Source organism: Salarias fasciatus, chromosome 16 (assembly GCF_902148845.1).
Source record: "Salarias fasciatus chromosome 16, fSalaFa1.1, whole genome shotgun sequence".
Classification (NCBI taxonomy): domain Eukaryota; kingdom Metazoa; phylum Chordata; class Actinopteri; order Blenniiformes; family Blenniidae; genus Salarias; species Salarias fasciatus.
In genome coordinates, this window is record NC_043760.1 from 18,246,054 (window position 1) to 18,269,369 (window position 23,316).

The 23,316-nt window shown below is 42.8% G+C and overlaps 2 protein-coding genes across 2 annotated transcripts; one reads left to right on the forward strand and one right to left on the reverse strand.

Annotated features, from left to right (window-relative positions):
- Window positions 1-1,585: 1,585 nt before the first annotated feature.
- gcc2 (GRIP and coiled-coil domain containing 2) lies at window positions 1,586-21,545 on the reverse strand. The gene is made up of 24 exons (XM_030111491.1): window positions 21,367-21,545; window positions 20,853-20,915; window positions 20,546-20,630; window positions 20,384-20,469; window positions 19,689-19,793; window positions 19,067-19,559; window positions 17,313-18,994; window positions 17,082-17,157; window positions 16,856-16,956; window positions 16,544-16,642; window positions 15,321-15,440; window positions 13,609-13,773; window positions 12,527-12,631; window positions 11,407-11,569; window positions 11,162-11,262; window positions 10,856-10,933; window positions 10,600-10,737; window positions 9,887-10,008; window positions 9,499-9,675; window positions 8,368-8,576; window positions 6,693-6,908; window positions 6,414-6,553; window positions 3,106-3,307; window positions 1,586-2,982 (listed from the first exon to the last, which is right to left on the reverse strand). Exons 1-24 carry the CDS (start codon window positions 21,370-21,372, stop codon window positions 2,909-2,911), a joined length of 4,806 nt encoding a protein of 1,601 aa, XP_029967351.1. The 5' UTR covers window positions 21,373-21,545; the 3' UTR covers window positions 1,586-2,908.
- On the forward strand, window positions 4,124-5,187 carry tmem223 (transmembrane protein 223). The gene has a single exon (XM_030111498.1). It carries the CDS (start codon window positions 4,264-4,266, stop codon window positions 5,047-5,049), a length of 786 nt encoding a protein of 261 aa, XP_029967358.1. The 5' UTR covers window positions 4,124-4,263; the 3' UTR covers window positions 5,050-5,187.
- Window positions 21,546-23,316: the final 1,771 nt, after the last annotated feature.

Below are 23,316 nucleotides of genomic sequence, written 5' to 3' on the forward strand. Positions count from 1 at the left end.
ACCACTGTAAAGAACTTTTTGTGTTTGTGCAAACATGCACATTATCTTTTACATTAACATGATGGAAAAGGCTGTTCGCCTTTATTGTGAAAATCCAGGACTTAACAGGATGCGTTTCTGTGCAGTTGAGTCAGCTTTCTCTCGGCCTGAGCGTCTCCACTGAATTATAGTTTTTACTGTTTTACTGGCAGGAAACGTCTGGACCCGCCCTGCAAAATCACTGCGGTTACTTTAGCGCGAAGACACGCGACATGTATGTTATCATGCTGCTGCCGTTTCTGCAAACACTCTGCTATCTGCACAGGAATCTCCAGATGTGGACTTTTAGTGGAAACTTTGACTTCAAGTTTCGCGACCGCTGAAAAACTCCACTGAAGTCCAACATGGCGGGTGGATGGAAAAAACTTATCCCAGATCAAGACTCCTCAACTTCATTCTGTCACACAAAAGCATTTCATGAGAAGTTTTACCCCTAAAAATCACTTTTAATCTTTCACACTCTGCAGAAAAAAATGTAAACAGATGATGTATCTAACATCCCCGTAAATATCCAGACAGAAGCAATGAAATCTTATGAAAGGGTTAAAGATTCAGCTGCTCTCAAGGGAGGTGATGTTATGTTTACCTTTGCTTCCAGTGACAGATACAGTAGCTGTTACTCGCTGTTTCCTTTCCCTGACTGCGTCATGATCCTACTACCACATTTATTTCCTTAAAAGGAAAGCCCCCGCATCCTCCTTCCTCCTTCAAGACCAGCAGGACTCACAGCAGCATGTGACATCTGGACAAGAAGAGATGCTTCTGATGACACTCACTCAATACATGGTGAAAAGGTCATGCTGCAATCTGACAAAAATAATATATCTGATTTTCTAGTATTGCTGGAATTTGAAAGCAAAAAGAAAATGCACTTTTTCTTTTTTTTTTTTTAAATGCATCCGTAGCTTACTTAGACCCAGTCAGTGCAGCTGATTGATGCATACCAATATAAATCATGACACCATATTTGATCATATTATCCAAACATACATCTTGTGCAGGAATCAGTCTGGTTTATCTCATCTGTCACTTCTAAGTCTCATTCATTTTTGCTGACACCTCATTATATTATATTTCACAGCAATGGTGTAGTAGTTAACATTCTCAGCTTATAGCGAGAAGCTTGTTGCCTCTGTGTGGAGCTTGTGTGGAGCTTTCTCCAAGACTCCAGTTTCCTCCCACAGTCCATCAGTATGCATGTGAAAGCAAATTTGTGGAGGATTCGTGATCCTCATGAAATACACAATTTGCTACATTTGTAAAGAAACCAGCACAACAAACATTGACAAAATTGATGGAAGCAGGATGAAACCATACAAGTTGCCACTCTTACACAGATGTGTTTTAATAGTTATGGTAATCTCAAAAAGCATTGGGAGACATTAACTTTTATAAAATATAAAAGCTTACATTAAAATACATTGACTTGTGCTGCATTAATCACTAAAAGCTGCCGATGGAATGGTGCAGAGACGGTTACCTTCATCACTGGCTGGACTCGTGTTGATGTGGCGAAGGTTTCAGCAGGTTTCTCTGAGAAACTCGCTTTTTCACCCGACACCGTGAGGTCAAAGAGTTTATTGTAAGACACTGGGAATGAAAGAAAAAGCTCACCACATATGGATCAGAGATGTGCTCATGGGCACTTGAGCAGAGCAGATGAGTCTACTGCGGATGAACGCTGTTCAACAAGACAGCAGTGCAAGACGTTTCATGTTCAGTGATTAAACTGCAGCACAACAACAAACTGAACCAGAATATTCTCCCAAAATAGACATAGGAAAAAGAAACACACATTAAAAGAATCATCTCATGTCAGAGAAACACTAACAACAACAAAAAAAAAAAAAACAACCATAACTGCAACCTGATGAATGAGAGCTGCTACTGCTCCTGAGCAGTGAAGGTGAGGTGTTAGCAAACAACTGCAGAATCAGAAGAAAAAGATAAAAAGTAAAAATAATTTAAGGTGTACCGTCGACTTAGCTGGATCAAATGGAGGAAACCCAGAATGTTGATTACAACAGATCGGAATGACTAAAATAGTCGACATCAGTAGTTTTAACTTCAAATAAATCAAACATACAGAGCATGACTGTTGACTGGTTTCCGAAAGATCCTTGAAGAAAACTACAAAAAGTAAAAGTCGACCAAACAGCATTGTGTGGAGTGGCACCTGGGAACCGCTCCAATAGAACAAAGTGCTACAGAAAATGAATGGATGGAGAATTAAAGGATTTTTTTTTTTGAATGGAAGAAAATTCAGAAAAAAATAGATACAGTCTACACATAACAGACACACACACTGATGCAAACGGCTGTCAAGTAAAGAAAAGTAAAGTAAAATTCACATAATCATTAGGATCGAAAACTTGCAGTAATTCCAAAATCTGAAAATGAGCTCAAATATTATTTTATAACAATTTCCCTCTTTTGAATAATGCCTCTTTTCACCGTTTTATGGATATAATGTTGATTATCGATATGTTATTATGCCTTATGAACACTCCTTCATGTGAGTGGAATCCCAGTATTCTGTCAATGTTATAATAAATACATATGAATAGTGAGTCTGTGGAAGACAGAAAATCCGTCACAGTTAACATTCATTGGTAGGAGACTCGATGTAGCTATTGCACTGAAAAGTCAGATCTATTCACACTCTTAATAGTTTAGTTGTCTTTGACTCAACCAACTCTTTCATTCATGTCTCATACATTCCTTGGTCCCTTCATCTGTGTTCCAGTAAAACAGTAAATGCCCCTTGTCAACCTGCCAGTCACCTCGGTTTTTAATGTGCAGCACGTCAGTGCTGAGGCTGCTGCATTGTGCTCCCAGTGTTTTCCTTCCATGTGAACGGTCCTCACGCCTATCTTATCCCCGACCAGCTGTGAAGGTAGGAGGACCAGCCTGAGCCCCGAGAGCCGGCCCCCTGCTCCTCACCTGCACAAAGGAGGGCCAACAGCACATTGTTAGACGGCACCGAGTATTTTCATTAGGCTCTATAAACGCTGCATTGTGGGACAAATCTGTACATTTAACTCTCATTTGTCATATATTGCTTACCGTGTGCAATGGCCGCCAGTTTGCTTTTCTCCTCCGGACTGAGCTGCAGCATTGTGTGGATGACCGGCAGCAGCGCCTGCCTCTCGCTGCCGGATCGCAGGAAGATGAACTGCAGCAGGACGTTCTTCAGGTACTCCAGGTTGGCCACGCTCTTTTCTCTCTCGTGGTTTCTCTCGAGACGGCGAACTTCATTCTTCAGTAGCTGGAAGGTGGAATACAGACACATTGAAACACAAAGTCATCTTTTTATTTATAGCTGTTCCTTCTCAGAAAATGTACAGATAAAATACACCTTGCTTGTGTGGGTGAAAATTTAATTATATATATTAAAAAAAAAAAAAAACTGATAAAAAAACTTTGTAATTTAGAAAAGGGCCAGAAATACTACCAGAGTGAAAGATTACTTTTTCTGTTGAAGTGAATAATAGTTCACTCTGTCATGGAATTAGACCACCACCAAATGTTACAGCTTGTTGTGCAAATTCATTATGAAATTTTATTTTTCATTTGCCAAACATTTTCTATTTGAAATTAGTTGAAATCAAAAAAGAGATTAAATAGTTCATAATAAATCATTCTCGCTTGCACAGAGGAGGCTACATTTACAATTCATATGCGTCACGGGTCTCTGTTGTTTTCACTTTTTGCATTGTTACAAGTAATTAGTGAAAAGTCAACGTTTTATATAGATATTTTAATTTAATTTGAATGTAAGAAAAAAATTACTTTAATGCCATATACATTTTCAAAAGGACATTTTTAATTAGTTTTTGGCAAGGAGAAGCACTGTAAAATTCAAAAAAGAAGTGAGTAACGACAAACTGTATTAATGAGAAAAATATGTAATTAAAACTAATAAAATAATCAATTATCATCAACTGAATGTTGACCGCAACAAATACACACATACTGTCATGGATTAAAAGTTGTTACTGTGTCTCTCCTTCGCACGCACGCCTAGTGTTGGCGCTTTAATTTTGGCCCTCGCTATTTTCCGTAATAGAACCCTTACGTCACACACAACAAACATGGCGGCGCCCTCAGTGTTGGAGAAGTCAACGATGTTGTTATGTTAATTTTAAAGCAGAAGACACCACCGTAGTTTAGTTTTTGTTTGTTCTTTTATCGTCTGGGCTCCTGCTTCAGCTGCACATAGAGATGGGCCTGGAACGCGTGCTGTGCGGGGCGCTGCGGGGCTGCGGGACACACGTCGGCCTCGGTAATATTCAGAAGACACTCCGGGGGCTCGCTGCCGTGTCGGCACACGGTCTGCGGGGCAGCGGCGCGTCTAGCCGGGGCGGTGCCTCCGGGCTGCTCACTGGGCTGCTTGTCCGCACGAACCACCAGCTGGCAGCCCGCCGCAGTCTCACCTCCGCCCAGCCCTCCAGAGATGTCACCTTGTTCGAGCACGACAGGACCCGCTTCTTCCGGCTGCTGTCGGTCTTCTGCGGCGGGCAGCTCGTCTTCTGGACCTACCTGGCTCACTTCGCCTACACCGGACTCAGAGACACGAGCGGCTCTGCGGACAAGGGGAAAGCCAAGGCGGCCCCCACCGCCACGGGGCTGGCGGGGATGTGGAGCTTCGAGATGAACCTGGGCTCGAACGCATGGCGGTACGGCTTCACGCTGGGGTGCCTGACCATCGGGGCGGGGATAGTTGGGCTCGGAGCTCTGTTCAGCCTGCGCTCTGTCAGCAGAGTGGTTTTACACCAAGGTGGGAAGATGGTGACAGTCTGCACTCAGTCACCCCTGGGCCTGGAGAGAGGCCGCAGAGTCACCGTCCCCCTGTCCCAGGTGGCCTGTCACGCTCACAGACAGGAGTCTCCCTCATTCATCCCGCTCAGAGTCAAAGGACACAAGTTCTACTTCCTCCTGGACAAAGAAGGGACTGTGAACAACGCCAGGTTGTTTGATATCACTGTCGGGGCATACCGGCAGATTTGATCTGCCATTAATACCCAGTATGGACATTAAGAACTAATGAAACACCTTCCACACTTCCGCTTTGACACGACTGTCAAACAAATACAGCAGTGTGTCTTTTTCTATCTGCTTTCAAATTAATAAAATATCTGATTTTGAAAAATACACGTGCTGAATTTATTTTTCACTTGATTGACATCAAGCATATATCCCTCTGCAGCTAAACACGCAAATCCATGATCAACCCACAAGGATGTCTCAGTACAAGCCTGACAGAGATCCATTACAAAACTTATGAAAGTTTGTGTATGGAGCAGGGAAGTGATACACTATGACAAATAAAACTGGCTTCTGTGTTTTCCAGCTGGAGTTCATGAGGTTCAGAGTGAAACTTTCAAAGGATTTCTGTTTGATTTCAGTTCAGGGACAAACAAGAATATTAGAGTTGTAAATACATGCTACTCCACCACCTCAGCCAGTTCCTTGAGAAATATGATAATGTGTATTTGGGGTTGCTTCATTTAAACTGAAATATTCATTCTTTAACCAGGTTTCAGTGAGGTTTAATAAACCAAAATTATGATCAGTCATCAAGTCACCAATAAGTAAAGATTTGGAGGCGAGGGATCGGATATTTAACAGTCCATATTTGACTACAGTAGGTTTTTGTTGTACTGTAGATTTTGATTACATTTCTAAGATTAACCTCTCTTCTGTAGGATTGTTTTTGTCCTAAATAAAGTAGCCTGGGCTGACAGAAGCAAGGAAGCAGCAGAAAAGACTGTAAGACTGTGACTCTGCTTTTGGTTCCTGGTCTGGACTCTGGGTAGTCAGGGATTTGAAGGTGTAACAAAATGGGCTATATTTCTAGATAGGAGCTGCACCATCCAAAGTCGAACTTGTTGAGTAAGTAATTTAACTGAAGTAAAGTAATTTCCTTTAGATGATGAATGCATTTTGATTCTAAGTTATTGTGAAAACCTTTATCCTGGATTAAAACATAGTATCAAATGTAGCCAACTTTTCCACAATTTTGCAACACATTTCTAAGCTACTCTGAAAATCAATTTTGCTAGTGCTGCAAACAGTTGCATTTTAAAATGTTATACAATAATGGACAACTTTAACTCTTCATCTCCAAATGCCTTAAATTTATATTAAAAAGTAATGTATTGTTCTGATCTCAGTTATCATCATGATGGATGAAAAAAAAAAACAAACAAACAAAAAAACAATGACCAACTCATAGACTCAAATGATAATTGAAAGTAACTGTGTTGTAAATAAGGCAATCAGCTGTCTGAATGAATTTTACCTGAAAGTGTGTTTGCGTTGTGTTTTGTTCTCGTGTGTGTGTGTGTGTGTGTTCTCTCATATATACATACGGTGATTTGCTCCATGAGAACGGCGTTGGTGGCCTCGGTTTCATGCAGCAGGCTGTTCATGTGCTCCATGCTGCGGGTGGCTGTGTTCAGCTTCTCGCTGAGCTCTTCTTTGGTCGGCTCCACCGTCCACACAAAAGGCTCTGAGGAAAGCAGAATGACACACTGTGTCATGGATTGTTTTTTTTACCTATTTCAGGAGAAGAGTATTCTTCCTGTTCACTGTTTGGTTTTGGGACATACAGCTGGATCTGTGTTACAGCTATGCTTTAAATCACAGACCTTGTTTTGGGTCTGGAGACGTGAGAAGCTGCTCCAGAGAGGGGAGGGGTGTGAGCGCAGGGGAGGCGCTCTCCGTCTCGGTGGTCTCCATGCCCTCCCCCTCCTCCCTGGCCATCGACTGCAGGTCAAGTCCCAGCCCCGCCTGGTTCTGCTCGGCGTTTCGCCGTTGAAGATCTGACACAAAGGACTTGCGGCTCGACTGCACCAACGCTGAACCTGAATGGGAGGAATAAATACGCTGTGATTGACATATCTTGACTGGTTAAACGTTGTAGGAGAAAAGAGACTATTGACCTTTGATTCGAATTTATAAAAAAAAATGTATCATCGTGCGCCCCCCCCCCCCCCCCCCCCCTTTATTTCAAATCCTCAACATGAAGTCCTTGAAGCCACGAGTCCGTGTCTTACTTCAACGTGACATGAGGGGGCACCAAACTACCTTAACCAGCCCATCTGGCAGGAAGACTGACAACACTTTAAGGAGAATAAAGAGAGGGAAGGATGGGGTGAGTGTGGGTGGACAGAAGAGAAGATTGTGATTCATGAACCTGGAGCTGAACCAAGAGGCCAGACAGCAGACCAATCCCGTCATCTGCCCTCCTCCGGTCTTACCCTCAAAGTAACACCGTCCTAATGGGCTCTGGGAAAGTGGAAAGCCACATGTGCTCAGTAAAACTGTGGAATCAGGCCGGTTTTATCAGAAAACAGAAAAAAAACCAAACAAACCCAGACACATGTATCCTCCTCGCTTCTTATCTGACTCCTTGATATGCAGTTTTTTTAGTAAACTGAATCTTGACAGCTGTCACCGGTAAGGACCCGGTGATGGTAAGATTGGGTGTGGGGCATCCGGGTATGAATCCCTATTGGAATCTGGTGTAGAGGAGTTAAAGCAAGCAAGCTGCAAAGATTTTCTGTGGTGAGACCCGTAGAAGGGACCAGCTGAATAAACCATTTCTATCATATTAAAATGGACAAAGTGTGCACAATTCTGTATGTAAGATTTATTAAATGCATGCATGGAGTCTGAAACGTCACGCTGGCCTCTGCGTTATAAAAGACATTATTGTAGCCTGTTTGATAAACTGTAAAATTTATAATTTTATTGACACGTTTGTCTAATTTGCATTTTAATCCAAAGCGTATTTATGAAAAAGGCAGTAAACACGGTCCAGCAGCATTATGACCCACCTGCTCAACCCAGCCAGGGAAGCACAGTGATGCTGAACCCCTCTGCCTTTTAACTGCATATAAATCCTAAACACGGCGGCGAAAGCTGCTCTAATATGACTTTCAGTAAAAGCCGAGATTGCTCCCTGCGTATCCGGCTAATCCTGGCGTCCATGTGTGAGCCGCTAATGATGGATCTCTCCAGATGCCGCAGTGAGCCGTCTGCCACACTGAGAGGCGGGGACGGAGCTCAGGAACCTCGCCAACACCTGGCCAGGCTGGAGCGACAGGGAGAAAAACACACCGACACATGCACTTGCCAGTGTGTGTTTGGTGTTTGACTCCAGAGGGCAGCTGTGTGGGAGGTGATGAATGAGCTTCACTGATAAACACACAAACACACTCATACGCTCATCATTCACCTCGTGAAGATGAACACTTGAACACTGTGAGGCCACTTGATGCTTTGACGGATGTTTTCACACACGCACACTCCCGTTCTTACTGTTCTGGCTCTGCAGGTTGAAGAGCTGCTCCTCCACGCGCGTCAGCTGGCCCTGCAGGGTCTCCACGGTGGTCCGGTGGTCGTCCTGCAGCTTCCTCAGCTGCTCCCTGTAGGTCTGGCGCTGCGTCTCCACCTGAGAGGACAGGTCCGCCTGGGTCTGGGACAGGTCCGACCGCAAGCCGACGTTCTCCGACTGCAGCGACAAAAGCCTGGAGGAGGTGGGAACGAAGCCAGATGAAGACTTTAGAGGGGAATACCAAGAAACAGTCTGGATTTAAACACTATATGGTCTTAAAACGTTTGTAAAATTAAAACTGCAAATATAAATGACTGCTGAAAACAGAAAGAAGAAAGGAAAGAAATAGGAAAACTGATTGATCATTATGCCAATTATTTAAGCGACATGCCATTTCTCAGAGCTCAATCAAAAGACAATAATAAAGTCTATCAGTTAGAAATCTGGTTCTTTTTCTACAAGCAAGCCTTTGTAAATTTGAACATTATTTTAACATTTCCCATCTGAAGGCTGGTTTACTGTAAAATGAATTTAGGAGCCATCCATTTTTTAAATGACCGTCTCCAATATAGGCTGCAGCTCCCTGACTGTAAATCCACGGCACAACCCCCCCCCCCCCCCCCCCCCCCCCCCCCCATGATCTCTCGAGATCGATGGAGCCAACAAATTCATTTACTGAAACAGTTTTTGAGAGATTCCCTCTCTGTGTCACAAATGCTAATAGTGAACACGCATTAGTGGGATGAGCGGCAGAGCTGAGTTAGCGGCATGATTTGAATAAGACATAATTAGACTGTCCAGTTCAACGGGATTTATCGCTGAATAACACTTAATCTATCAAAAACAAATACTTCTTCTTTCTGTGTGCACTCTGTAAGCCAAAGACATTTTTAGACATTTTACAGTAAGAGCGATGAGGTTTTTTTCTGGGTCCAATCAGTTGATCCCAGTGTGTGTCCACGTGTGTCATGATTGCAAACACTTGAAGAAGAAAAGTTGGAAAGAGTGTGACAAACAGAGGGTATGTCACTGGAATGACAGACGGAGAGGATGGAATGATGATTTAAAAAAACAAAAAAAAAAAAACAAAAAGGGGGGGGGGGCGGGGATTCTACCTCTCCCGGAGCTCGGCCTCCTTGCTGATGGTTTCCTGCAGGATTTTGTTGTGTCTCTCCAGAAGCGTGTCGTGCTCCGTCTGGAGCTGCTGCAGCTCCACGGTGCAGCTCTGGAGGCTCTGCTGGCTCTCGGCCAGCCTGGACCTCAGCTGGTCCACCTGAGAGGACAGCTGCTCCCTGCGGCGCAACACACACTTTATTTACATTCATGTCACGCTGCTGTGTCCTATAAGGAACATACTGATCAGCTCTCAGCTGCATCGAGAAAAATAGACGCTATCTTCTACATATGGTCATCAACATTTAATACACTCAGACCTTCCAGACTTTGTCCACTGAAGGAATTAAAAACATGTCAGTCAGCTGCAGGGCAGAGTCGTTCTCTTACCTCTCTCCTTTACTGAAATCTCCTTCACTCTGCGAGTTGGTTTTGCTCTTCTGCTGTTTGAGAACATTGTGGACGCGCACCTTGTAGCTCTCGAACTCGCTTGTTGTGCTCACAAGTTCCGCCTGGAATAGACGGATAGACAAACCCCGGACATTTAGGACGTGAACCGTTGAGAAAGTTTGCTTATTGCTACTCACCCTCCATTGATTTCCTATTTGCAGTCTGATGATGATATGTTTTAAAGGTCTCCACATATCATCTCATTTAATTCAATGGATTTATCGTCTCAAACTAAATCGATGAGCACACAATCTGATGCAAAACTGAGTGGAAAAGTATGCTGTTTATTTAAAACATTTTCTATTGTCAGGATCGATTAATTACTTTAAGAAATTGGAGTTTTGTGCTCAAAAAATGGGCAAATTTAATTTGTCACACTGGCCACTTACAAGATGACAAAAGCAGTTCGTTAAATGTAATTATAAGTCAAAAATAATTGAAAGATTAATAATGAAAATAGTCATTAGTTGTGGTCTGATTGAGAATGAATCGGTTGAAGTCCTGCCCATGAGCTGCTGCAGCTCTCGCTTCACTGCAAAGCTGAAAGTGTCAGAACATTAAGGCCGCTGTGTTACTGAGCAATGCAGCTCGATGACGGGAGGTGTGTGTTGTGCACGAGGAGGGAAGAGTCGCCCCAGACGACTGAGCCGTACACTGGCAGCGTCTCTTTCCTGCTGCAGACTGTGGATGCGCTGCTGCAGGGAGTTGGTGCTGCGCTGCTGCTGGTCCAGGGTCGTCCTCAGCTGCTCCTGCAGACGGTGGCGCTCGGCCGTCAGCTCGGAGATCTCAATCTGAAAGCACAAACGTGGACTTCAATATGCGGATGATGTAAAAAAAACACATTTTTATTTTCCTATGATTGTTCCAAAAGGTTAACAGAGAGATGTTTTGCTGGAAAGTGTGTTTTACCTTTGAGCTCTCTAGTTGTTGCTGGTTCCCTTCCAGCTCTCCTTTCAGACTCGCCTGCTGCACCATGAGGGCGCTCTCCTGCAAACATGCACAGAGACACACACATACACACACACAGAGTGAGGATTGAAATGCACAGATATCCATATATTCAAGAAAAACAACACCCTCATTTGACTGAATATTCCAAACATCTTCAATGAAAACGGTTACGTAACAGAATCTACATTCATCATTCAGCAGTGCTGCGCACAGTGACAGAAAATCCCCCGGGACGCATGTGGAACCATGTGTGGACAAACACACCTGTTTCTTAGCGTCAGCCAGTTCCTTCTTGGTCTTCACCAGCATTTGTTTCATCTTGGAGGTCTTCTCCTCCCCCTGGTCCAGCTGCGACTTCAGATTCTCTGCACACATGAAAACACACAGAGAAGGAAAAAAAAAGAAGTGGAAAATCCACTTTCTTTAATGGTTTGTTTTCATCATAATGCTGCATCTGGTGGCAGACAGAAAACAAAGCGATGCGTGGAAGTGAATGGAGTTATTCGTACCAATTTCCTGCTTGAGCGTTTCCTCCTTCTGGGTGAGTGTGTTTATCTGGGCCTTCAGCTCCTCTGCGTACTCGTCTTTCTGTGTGATTTTGCTGTTGAGTTCTTTCACCAGGCGTTCGTAGTCGGCCATCTCCATGTCCAGCAGAGAGCTCTGCTGCGCCTCCTACAGGCAGAGTGGACACAGTGCGCCGTTACGTGAACAAAGCTGAAAACTCACAAAAACCACAAAACCTCAAAACACATCAGAACGAGGACACGCTTTACACTGAAACATCAGGCTTCCTGCCATTCACAGTTAACTTCCAAATATCCAAGAGTTTGACAGAGATAATCTTTAACTCTGAAGGAGTTCTTTGTCTGACAAAAAAGGCGAAATATTGTAATAACAGCCACCATCTTTCTTCGTGTTGACGTGGTTTAATTTCTGACAATACAAGCTTGTAGATCACCAACATCTTGAAAACACACACAACTAAAATCAGATTCTTAATGTGTTTTTTCCCCCTTCACAAAAAAAGTCATGTAAAAACCATTATGTAGATACGCGAGTATATGAAAACTTCCACTGATGGTTTATATAAAAGAAGAGTCTGTTCTGTCAGATGCTGTAATTTTGTGTAGAACTATGTAGTATTTTTTTTTTTTCTTTCTGGTCTAAATAAGTTTTCTGAATAATTCTTTTTTATCGTAATGATAAATAAACTCAACTACGCTGCCTGTATTGTTGCTCATCTTAAACTAATTCTGGAATTTTTTACAATGAATCAATGTAGATAATGTATCATTAAACCTTTTTTATTTTTGTACAAAAGGCCCTGGCGGTGTCAGAGTGTTAAAGTCAGTGTTTGCTGGGCTATTCTCTCAAAGTGGACACACTCAGCCCTCCTGGCAGCTCTCGTGTACGCTGTTGTACTACGCCGGTCTCCACTAATGGAAAAGTAGCAGCGGATTCTGTACTCTGGGCTAGAATGGCTCTTATTTCCTCAGTGGGGTGGGACAGTCGCTGCAGGCCGGCCATCACTGGCTCAGTCGCTTGACTGGATCGGCCCTTTGAGACATACAAGTGTCTGAGAGGCGCGTGTGTGTGTGTGTGTGTGTGTGTGTGTGTGTGTGTGTGTACCTTGCGGAGCTGCTCCAGCTCCTGGGCAGTCTGCTGAGACTGCTGCTGCTGCTTGCGGAGCTGGGCTGTCAGCTCTTCTACCTCCTTTGACGCAGATGACAAGTCCTGGAGATGGCAGAGAAAACACACACACACACACACACAAACATACACACACACACAAACATACACTCTATTGTAAGTGGATTCAGTGTAGATGTTGCACTGTGGAGCACAGTGCCATTTTCCAGGCTGGGTGTGGCTGCATGCATCTATTAGAATTACCTGCAGTCTGGTTTTCTTCAAGTTCTTTGAATAAACAGTTTCAACAGTGTGGCTTTATGGGTAACATTGGCACAAAAAAAAAAAAAGTAACAGCTGTCATGGGAAGTGCCCCAAGAGGACATTTCACCCACTGGCACAAGAGAATCTTTGGAAGGCAAAAGAAAAAGAATAAATAAATAAAAGTCATGTGGATCATTTTGATTCTGGTGTTTGTGATTCTCCCTGACTGGTTCTGAATACATTATATCACAAGTTTATATAAAGAAGTAGAGTTTCCAAAATGCATTCAAAGAGCAAATTAAAAAGGAAAAATTATTTGGTAATTTCAAAGATATACAGTGACTTTTTTTTTTTCATCTTTAAGCTATTTCAGTTTGGTCAGTGTGGTGGGGGTCATGTCCATCTCCATGTACCTGTCATTATGGATTCACCAGTTTAGTCATTATTGATAACAGAGATCATGAATCAACTTCTCACACACATTCTTTCCTAAAAAAGAAAAATGGATGATAACCTGGCTTTTTTTAATACACCAAGAATTCTATTTGAAGATATTCAGACGTTAAGTTTTAAAATGGAAAAACAAAGTCTTTCAACTATTACTGATATGGCAAAATCTCACCTTTCAAATCAAGTTTTTGTACCAAATATAAAGTAAACATGAAAATCAATAATATTATAAAACAAAACAAAACAAAACAAAACTACTTATAACTACTGAATTTCTGAGTGTGAGATGAGTTCAAACATGAAGCAGGAAGCAGAAGCATGTATCTCCGGTCCGGGGCGGGACAGTAAATCAGGGGTTTTAAATCTACCTTGAGCTTTTGTTCTTTCATTGCTCTCTCGGCCGTCAGCTCTCGCTCCAGGTTTGCGGCCTGCCTTTGCAACTCCTGGTTCTTGGTCTCCAGCTGCCTCACTGTGCTCCTCAGCGTCTCCATCCCAGCCAGGAGGTCCTCCTTCTCACTGCTCAGTGTCTCCGTCTGCAGGAGGAGAGATGCTCCAGTTTAATTTACGTCTCCAGACGGTTCCTTCAGGGGACAATGCAATTACCGACCGAGATGAACAGAGTCCATTAAAGTCTGTCTCTAGGAGCCATTTAAATATCAGCACTGATTTTTATTTCCAAAGGTTAACAAGTTATTGGTTTCACAAGGAAGTCATTTGAATTGTAAATACTATGTAATTACAGAATCAGATCAATTTCAATAAAATGGAAGCTTTCACAGCGATCAAAGTTGCCCATTCCTGATCTAGAGTTTCTTTTGGTCTTTGAGTGTCCATTTGGTCATGTACACAGTAGTTATCAATTGCTTATTCAGTGGGGTGAATTAGGTTAGTAGTGAGTAGTGGGAGCACATCTTATCACACAGTTTAACACTGGAGGACTCAGTTTTTGTGAGATCATTTATCATTTTACTAATTTCCATAAACTGGAATATCGTCCAAACCCGACACAGCTTACATGAATGTTGTCTTGAATACAGGTTAAACAATCCCTCTTCCTTTCAGGAGACTCAGACTGCTCCACAAGAGATTGACAGATATGCATATTTTATGGGTGCAGATACAAAACAAAGTAAAGTAACGAAATCCAACAAAGCCAAAGCCCTAAAACAGTCAGAATTACTAAAAATGTCAGTTTAAATGAAATTGAGGAGATTGAAGTGAAATAAATGTAAAATAAGAAGTCAAACAAAAATGGAAATTGGGTTGTGTGTGTGTGCACTTTTTGGGTCTTTGTAGATGATGAAGTTGATGACATTTATGGTGACATGGAGACTTTACTGTGTTTAAATTCAACTAATTTCACTGAATGCGGTGAGATTATTCAAACCGCTCTGCTAAATTCACTCTGAAGAGGACGGTCTCGCTTGATAAAGCACTTCCACATTGCTCCGAACACACGTGACGCCTCTGGAAAGCGTTCATGCAGATCTGACAGCGGCGGCGGGCTCGGAGGGCTTTTTTCTGCAAAGGAACATTGAGCCGGCGGCGGCAGCAGGCGCCGCTCTCCTCCATCACCTGTCAGCCAAACACTGAAACTATGATTGGTAAACAGAGATGTCCAGACCGTACCCCGCGCTCCCTGACTACGGCTCACGGCTCTGGTTTTGGCGTGCGCCCCCCGGAGAGCGATGAGCGCACACACGAGCAAACCCGAGCCTCAGAAAATGGTGTCGCGCTCGCAGGCGGCAGATGGAGGCGACTCTCCGCTCCATTTATCCCCCCCTCTCTTGTTCTCTCACTGGAAACAGACAGTTATGAGCTTTGAGGAAAGGAGTGTATATAAAAACAGTTTCTCCCATCTGATGGGCTGTTTGTGGGCGCCGGGGCGTCGCCGGCTGAAACGACGCCCTCTAAATCCCGCGAAAAGTGAGTTATGGGATAAGTATTGAAAAGATGTATGACTGGACAAAGCGCCGCCGCTTAGATTTATCGGGAGGCGAGAGCAGTTTGTGTGTTTGTTATTAGTAATTTATGTGCGTGTGTGTGCGTGTGTGTGTGAGGGAGAGTGTATTTGTGTTACCTGTGTGACAGCACTGCTGAGTCGTTTGGTCAGCTCAGCAATCTGTCTCTCCGCCGCCTCCACCTTCTCCCTCTCATTATCCAGTTGCTCTGTTTGCCTGTCGTAATCTATCTGCAGGTTCTAGACACACGCACACACACACACACACACACAAACACACACTTTCAATATTCATCACTAGAAGCTGAGTAGCGGTTCAGCAAAGGTGAAGACCATGAATCTTAAATATCAGCTGCATTTACTTCCGACTCTCTCATTAGACACACGGAGCGGTTTCCTCCTCAGCCGTAAAGCTCAGGGCCGTCTGGGGGCCGCTTTACGAAAACCGCAGGGAGTCGTGTCTTAAATAGAGCATACCGGCACTTCCCAATTAACAACACAATGGATTATGGGGTATTGATGTTTAATTAAAGCTGCCAGTTTCATGCAAGGCAGCGGTTTCAAACTTAAAAATTGTGATGATAGTGTGAAAGAACAGAAATGCTGACAAAACTCCATTCCCCCCCCCACAGCTCAGTGTGGAAAAGTACAAATACATTTGGAAATAGTCGTTTATTTAAAATCTGAAAGAATTTTGATAAATATGAAAAAAAAAAAAACAATGTCTTCAAAAGCCTGTTGTGTATTTGGAAACAACATTTCTCCAGAAATCAGTGAGCATAAAGTAAATAGTTATTTTTTTTAATTCAGTTCCGAGTCACAGTGTTTCAAGATTATCTAATTTCACTAAAACAAGATGCCCCCAACAACAAATTTAAAATGTTATTTCCAGTTTTATTTTTTGAAGGATTACATTTAATCTAACTGAGCATCGTTTCTCATTTTACGCCCATTCTTCATGAAGATCAAACAATCAACCACAGCGGTTCTCACACTTTCTATAGTGTGTACCACTGGAGAAAATATTGATATTAGAATCATTTATTAATCAATTAGGGATTGAATTAGAGACTAAAAGGGATTAAATATGATGTTTTCTATAAATCTATTAAAATTTTTGTATTATTTTGCTCATAACAGATGTTTTCAGATTATTTCATTTTCAAATAATCTTCATGATGTTCCGGCTGATTTTGATGAAGGGAGGAGAGATATCTAAGGCATGATGATAATTCTGCAATATGAGGTTTTCCAGACTGACTTCTAGACACATTGGATGACTCAGTAGGAGCAGAGTATGGTCTGTAGTTGTGCACAGGTACATGATTCAGACTCAGGTTTACCTTGTATCCTTCAGCTCCATGTATGATATCTTTCATTGAGCTGTTGATTCGCTCTCGTTCAGCCTTCAGCGATTCTATTTCCTCCTTAAGAGTCACGACCTGGAAAGAAAAACAGAATAAAGGTTTCACCACCAGAAACAACTGATCTGAGCAGGGAGAAAAATACATTAAACTCTTGCTTTGTACTTGCTTAAGATGGAATATTTTTGCAAATATTTCCAATGTTTTCTGCTTCCTGATTATCATTGATGTCTGTAATTAAAAAAATATTCGACTGCAGGGACTTTTGAGACATGTGTTTGTTCACATTACCTCCTTCTTACTGATATCCAGCTCCTTCTTTGCTTTGACAGCCACTGCTTTGATTTTGTTCATTTTCTCATCTTTTTCTTTATTTTCTTTCTCCAGGGCAGCTGAGAGGAAATGATGTTACAAAGTTACTGGTCTGAATATTAAACCTGGAGCATCTATGAAACACATAATCAGGCAAATTGAGTTTCTTAATGGAGGATCAGGTGAATCAACAGCAGCACTGCACCTATTTTCTGTGTCATCTCATTGGTTGCATTTTCTTCAGAGGAAGCAGTCTGGGCGACGGACTCTTGAGATGACGACTGAGGAAAAACAGAAGGAAAAATGCATTTTATACACTTTTAGCGTATGAATATAACATGATTTTGTGTTTAATTTTTTCAAACAGAATTTTAAAGACAGCCTGCGAAGAGAATCAGTCTTTAATCTAATGAGACTTTTCAGGCGCTCCACTCACCTGAAGAGCAGCTATCTCATCTCTCAGCTGTGATATCTGAGAATCCTTCTCGGCCAGCTGTTCTCTCAGCTCTCTGCTGGTTTTCTCCATGTCCTCCATTTTTCTCTGCATCTCGTCCGACTCTCCGCCCTCCTCTTTCGAGAGCTGGGCTTGCAGGTTCTGGTTTTCGTCGCTGACCTTCTCGTTCGCCGCCTTCATCTCCAGCAGGTCTCTCTGCAGCCCCTCTGCGTCCTTCGTCACCTCCTCTAAGCTGCTCCTCAGCATGCTCCTCTCCTGCTCCAGGTCTTGGATGTAAGCCTGGAGCTCCGCTCGCACCTCCTCCGACTTCCTCTCGGCTTGAGCCTCTTCAAGTCGACTCCTCAACTGGTTCCTCTCCTCCTGCAGCTCATCGAAGCGACTTCGGAGCTCTTCAGCCTCCTCCCTGGACTTCTTCTCTACTTCGGACTGACGTTCCTCCATGGCTTGGATGGAAGCGCCGGTCTGTTCGGCCTCCTCTGTCTGTGAATTCAACTTTGCCTGCAGATGCTGTTTTTCGGCCGTCTCCTGCTCGAGCTGAGCCTCCACAGTTGCCAGCTTAGAGCACAGAAGCTCACTCTCTTCTTGGGCTTTCGAGAGCTTTGAGACAGCTTCTTCCAGTTTCTGGTTTACATCGGCCTTTTCTGCAGAGAGCTCTTTGATAGTTTGCTCAAAGGAAGAAACGACTTCCTTTTGTTTTTCCATCTCCTCTTCTGCGCTTTCCTCTATTTTTTCTTTCTCGTTGTTTAAACTTTGTACATTTTCTTCCATTTCTGTTTTCAAGCCGTTCAATTCTCTCACTTTTTCTTCCACCAGCTGCAGAGCCTCTTGTTTCTCCTCCAAGATCTTCTCCATTTCTTTTGCGTTTTCATTGTTCAGTTTTAGTATTTCTTCTTCTTTCTGCTTGAGCAGGTCTTGTAACTGGTCACGCTCGTCAGTCGCTGTGTCGACCATTTGCCTCAGCTCTTCAGTCATGTTTTCCTTCATACGCAGCTGGGAGACGACCTCCTCGTTCTGCCTGGTCATTTCCTCCAGAGACTGCCTCAGCTCACTGTGTGAATCTGCCTGCTCCTCCTCAGACGACGGGAGCTTCTGGTCCTCGCTTGAAAAACCTTCCAGCTTCAGTTTCAGGTCGTGCACATCTTCCATCAGGGTGTTTTTGTCGTCTGTCAATTCTTTCAGCTTCACCAACAAATCATCCCTTTCCTGAGTGACTGTGTCCAGCTGGTCCTGGAGGTTTTTCACTATTTTGTCTTCCTGCTCCTTCATGGCGTTGTATTCGGAATCTTTGGGTTCGCCGTCAATCTCTTCTTTATCGGGACTGAGGGTCAACGCGGAGTCGCTGGCAGCGCCATCTCTGGCCATCTGCAGCTCGTTGATTTTAAACTCCAGCTCCTCTTTTTCCATCTGGTACTCCTCCTTCAGCCTCTCCGTCTCTGCCTCCAGCTCTCCTTTCACGTTGGCGAGCAGGGTGAGCTCATCCCTCAGCATGGTGTTTTGGGCTTGCAGATCATCCAGGGCCGCCCTCAGCCTCCCGGCCTCAGTTTCCTCTCCGCCGCCGTGGGTGGAGTCACTCTGACTGCAGCCAGACAGTTCCAGCATCTTGGCGATCCCTGAACCGCGAGCGCCGTCCTCATCTTCTTCTTGCACATCCTGCAGGTAGCTGTCTGGAAAAACAACGTCCGTGTTAGCAAAAACTCAACCGTACGCCAGTTACCTCCCAACTACAGCAGCCGTACCTTTGAGAGCAAGTTGCTCAGTCAGTTCATCGTGCAGTAGCAGGAGACGCTCCCTCTCCATCTCGCAGTCCTCCTCCAGAGCTCTCATCTCCTCCTCGTGCTGCAGGGTCTTCTGAGAAAGCTCCTCCTTCAGGTTCTCGATCTCCTGCTGGGCCATCGTCAGCTCCCTTTGGAGGTTCTCCTGCAGGTTGGCCGCCTCCTGGGTATTCTGCTCTTCCATCGCATGCAGCTCAGCTCGAAGGGTTTTCAGCTGAGCTTCCAAGGAGCGACGCTCCTCCTCAGCGCTCTCTGTTACATCTTGGTGCTGCCTTTCTCTTTCACTCTCCTTCTGTCGATCACTTGCTTCCCGCTCTTGTAGTAACTTCTGGAAACGAGTCACTTCTTCTTGGTGTTTGCTGTTGGATTCCTCTATGCTGCTCTCGAGAGCTGTGATCCTCCTTCGGTGGTCCTCTATGGCGCGGTCATGCTCACTTTGCAGCACTGCCATATCATCCTGCACAAAGTCAGAAAGGAAGGTGGTGTAAAAAAAAACAACAAAAAAGAAAATAAATAAAGAAAAAAAACACTGATCTGACCATAAGAATGTATCAAAACAAATTGTAGAGAGAAACCCTCTTGTCACCTTGGCTTGCTGCTTAGTCTTCTCTAGATCTTTACGAGACAGCGCCAGACTTTGCTGAGTTTCGGCCTTTTCCAGCAGCAGCGCATCCATCCTCTCAGTCAGCTCCTGTTACAAATCCACATAATGACAGCATGAGACGTGTCAGAAAGGCCAAGTAAAACAAAGACTTGAGTGGAAAAAGGGACATTTAAGGTAAATTATGAATCCATTTGAAGGAAATCTCGATTCCATTCACTCCTTTATTATTTTGTGGATTTATTTACTTTAGCAACTCTATGTGGAATGTGAATTAAAAAAAAACCTCTATTTAAAAATAATTTTGTTTTTTTCTTTTCTTTAACTCAAAATCTTCTTACATAAGCAACACTACAAAATAGGAATAAGTTGCACATTTGTGCAATGTGCACAATATGCACATTTTCTCTCTACTTGAGACTCACTGTTCTTGCTTTTCTTTGTGTCTATCTATTCATTTTAATAATTTCATTGTGGTTCCAGAGATGCTCATCCTGGATGTTGAGAGAAGAGACAGTTTGGATGCATCGATTAACATTATCAAATGCACAATAAAATTGAACAAGGACTAATAGTATTTCTATAAAGTAAAGGAATAGAAAAAGGAAATGATTGTATCGACAAAAGGAAGTTTTATACAAATACGAACTTTACACACAATATGAAGAAGTGTTACAAACTTGTATCAGAGAAGCATCATCTGAACTGCTGGTGTTTTGCTGGTCTTTGGGTTGCTGTTTCAGGGATTCAACTTCCTTTTCCAAATCTGAAAAGACAAAATATTTTCATGACACAAACCTTTGACCAACTAAACAAAGGCTTTAGCAAAAAGTTACAGCTACCTGCACATTTGCTTTTAATCTTCTGCATGGCAGCCATCTGCTTTTTGGCAAATTTAATGAGATCATCTTTGGACAGTAGGTCCAGCTGAGAAATGAAACAAACAAACAAACACACACACACACACACACACACAAAAAAAAAAAAACAATAAGAGATCAAATCCAAAATGTGTCATGAGTGTGTTACAAGTTAAATGTCATTGAATAATGTGATACCTGTTGGAGTGTGTGTGTGTGTGTGTGTGTGTGTGTGTGTGTGTGTGTGTGTGTGTGTGTGTGTGTGTGTGTGTGTGTTGCAGTGCTTTACCTTTGACTTTGGTGTCCCTGCTGCTGATGGAGTCCCAGGCTCAGCCGCAGCACCACCAGGGTCCTTCATCAATGAAAGGTGAGATTGGAGGTCAGGTACGACATGTTAACTTGATTCTACTTCCTGCTAAACCTCAAATGTCAAGTATACTCAATAAATATCACATGTCACATTTCAGGTTTTTCCGGAGCCACTGGAGCAAACACAACGTGGCACGACGTGCTTTGCATTATTCATCACGATTGCATAAGAAGAATAGCGTTAACTTAATGACTACTTCAGATAAATAGCAAAAGAAAACATCAGTTTTGCTTATTTAATCTTAATGTACCAGTCTGTTCCGGGTTCAGTAAGGAAGCTGTAACACAAGTGACTCTTTTTATTCCAAGTAATGCACACATTAAGCAGTCGCCGCAACACAAACATTAATGAATAGATCCATTCAGAGATATGAAAACATGATCAAGTTGTGTCGGACAAGCTAACGCTAAAACCACCGACAGCGAGCGTTTACCTCCATGTCTGCGAATCGGCTCTTTAACGGCTTCCAGTCGGCTGTCGAGCACAAACAGATGATTTATGCGCTGAGCGGCGAGATGAGAGGTCGATCCGAGTTCATAGGCTGATTTATTTCAGAAACATCCCGTCTGTTTTGGTTCAGAGATAAGCTACTATTCACTTCCGCAATCGTCAGCCGAGTGACGTCGGCGTCAAGTTGTGAATGGAGGAGCGGCGAAGGCGCACGCGGCGTTTATTTCAGAGGAGTCACACGTGCATTATTTCCTTTTCTATATTTGTGTTTATGCATCAATTTATCGTCATATAAGCAATTACATTTATGCATCTTTTCTTTCACAACGTAAACAACCTGATATTTATACCACGGACCAGAGACGGAAAAAGGCGTGAAAATTAGTAGTAAAGTTCAGCTTCGGGTATGTTGCTTCTCAGTTGCAGGTTAAAATACTGTTGTTTAAAATAGCATTCGGTTTCTCTGTGTTCTGATCAAATTCCCTAGACAAACTCTTGACAACTTTTGTGAACAATAAAATGAACATTAAAACCAAACAGGACGTAGTGAAAAACATTGTAAATCATTCCGGAGTTTGTAGTAGAGCGAGATCATTAAGCATGAATATGCTTTAAAAGATAAGCTTTAAAATGGTATTTCAAGCTGTACTGGAATGACAGTTCTTGTATGCAAATACATTTCAGCTCCACCCTCTGGAGTTTAGGGCCACCTCCATTCACACTGTGATGATTTTAAGAACAACTCATGAAAGTACTCTAAATGACATGTAGGAATAATAATCCATTTCTTCCAGCTCTGCTCATGACTGACACTGACCAAGCAGCCAACTTGTGATCAACAAGCTATGTGGATTTGAAGGTGCTGTTGGTATAAAGACAAAGACAGATTGATAACAGATTGATACTTTCTTTCAGCAAAATAATTTATTTCCCCTGAAGATTATAAGTTAATTTTAATACTCAAGTAAAAGTGGGGAAAAAACAGATTCTAAAATGTGAGGAAATAATACCTGTCTTATTTGACTCATTTCTAGTTTTTTTATGTATACAGTACATAAATGACATGATTACTTTATAACTTAAAAACTAAAAAGCAACAAAAAATAGTGCATAGACACACCATGACAATGATAAGCACAAAAGGAACATTAGACTCAATGAAACGAGTTTTAGCAGCTGAACGAAATTCATACCATCCATGCAAAAACATCAGGATTTCCCCATTATTAAATAAATATGATTTGATGGCACAGAAAAAGCCGGCCAGAGGAAGTATTTCTGGACGGTGAAGATATAATCACAAAAGCTCCATACACTCTGAATTTACTTTTTAGCCAATATTGCAGAAAAGTAAGCAAGATTTTAGCATTTTGTGATTAGAAAGAAAAAGGGAAAACTCCTCTCTATTACCAATGATTTCAGGACAAAAGTATAGATGTTTGGATAAAGCAAACGAGTTGCCTACAAGTACAACATGTTGAACAAATAGTGTTCACAACAGTTCTCGTTTCTTAAGTTGAAACATTAGTCAGCCCATAAAATGTGCATTAAAGTCCTGATACATTAAAAAAAAGCACATGTACTGTATTAGTTTCCGCCTGTGGTTGGAAAACTGATGGTTACTGACAAACTTAAAATAAGTTTTATGTAAAAAAACAAAACCAAAGAGGTACTGAAAGCCATCATAAACCCCCCTGAAGCCACCCGGTGCTTTTGTTTTTGGGACTGCTGAAAGGAGGTGGGGGTTTCTGCCCTCCTCCTCATATCCTGGCTGTCATAAACTCAGTTGACGTCTCAGCTGAGTGTATGTATTCCCCTCACGTGAGGTCCAGTTTTATCTGTTGAATATGAACAGCGCCTGTTTTGACACAAGTGATAGAAGCACTGACTGAGGCAACTTAGCGAGATGCCTCTCATCCTGTCAGGGGTGGGA

Excerpts from the sequence above, each read along its gene's own strand:
- tmem223 (XM_030111498.1), top strand. The coding sequence starts at position 4,264 with ATGGGCCTGGAACGCGTGCTGTGCGGGGCGCTGCGGGGCTGCGGGACA.
- gcc2 (XM_030111491.1), bottom strand. Across the intron at positions 20,470-20,545 it reads GATTAAAAGCAAATGTGCAG|ATTTGGAAAAGGAAGTTGAA; the intron begins GTAGCTGTAACT and ends TTGTCTTTTCAG. Across the intron at positions 12,632-13,608 it reads TGAAAGAACAAAAGCTCAAG|GACTTGTCATCTGCGTCAAA; the intron begins GTAGATTTAAAA and ends TGCCATCTCCAG.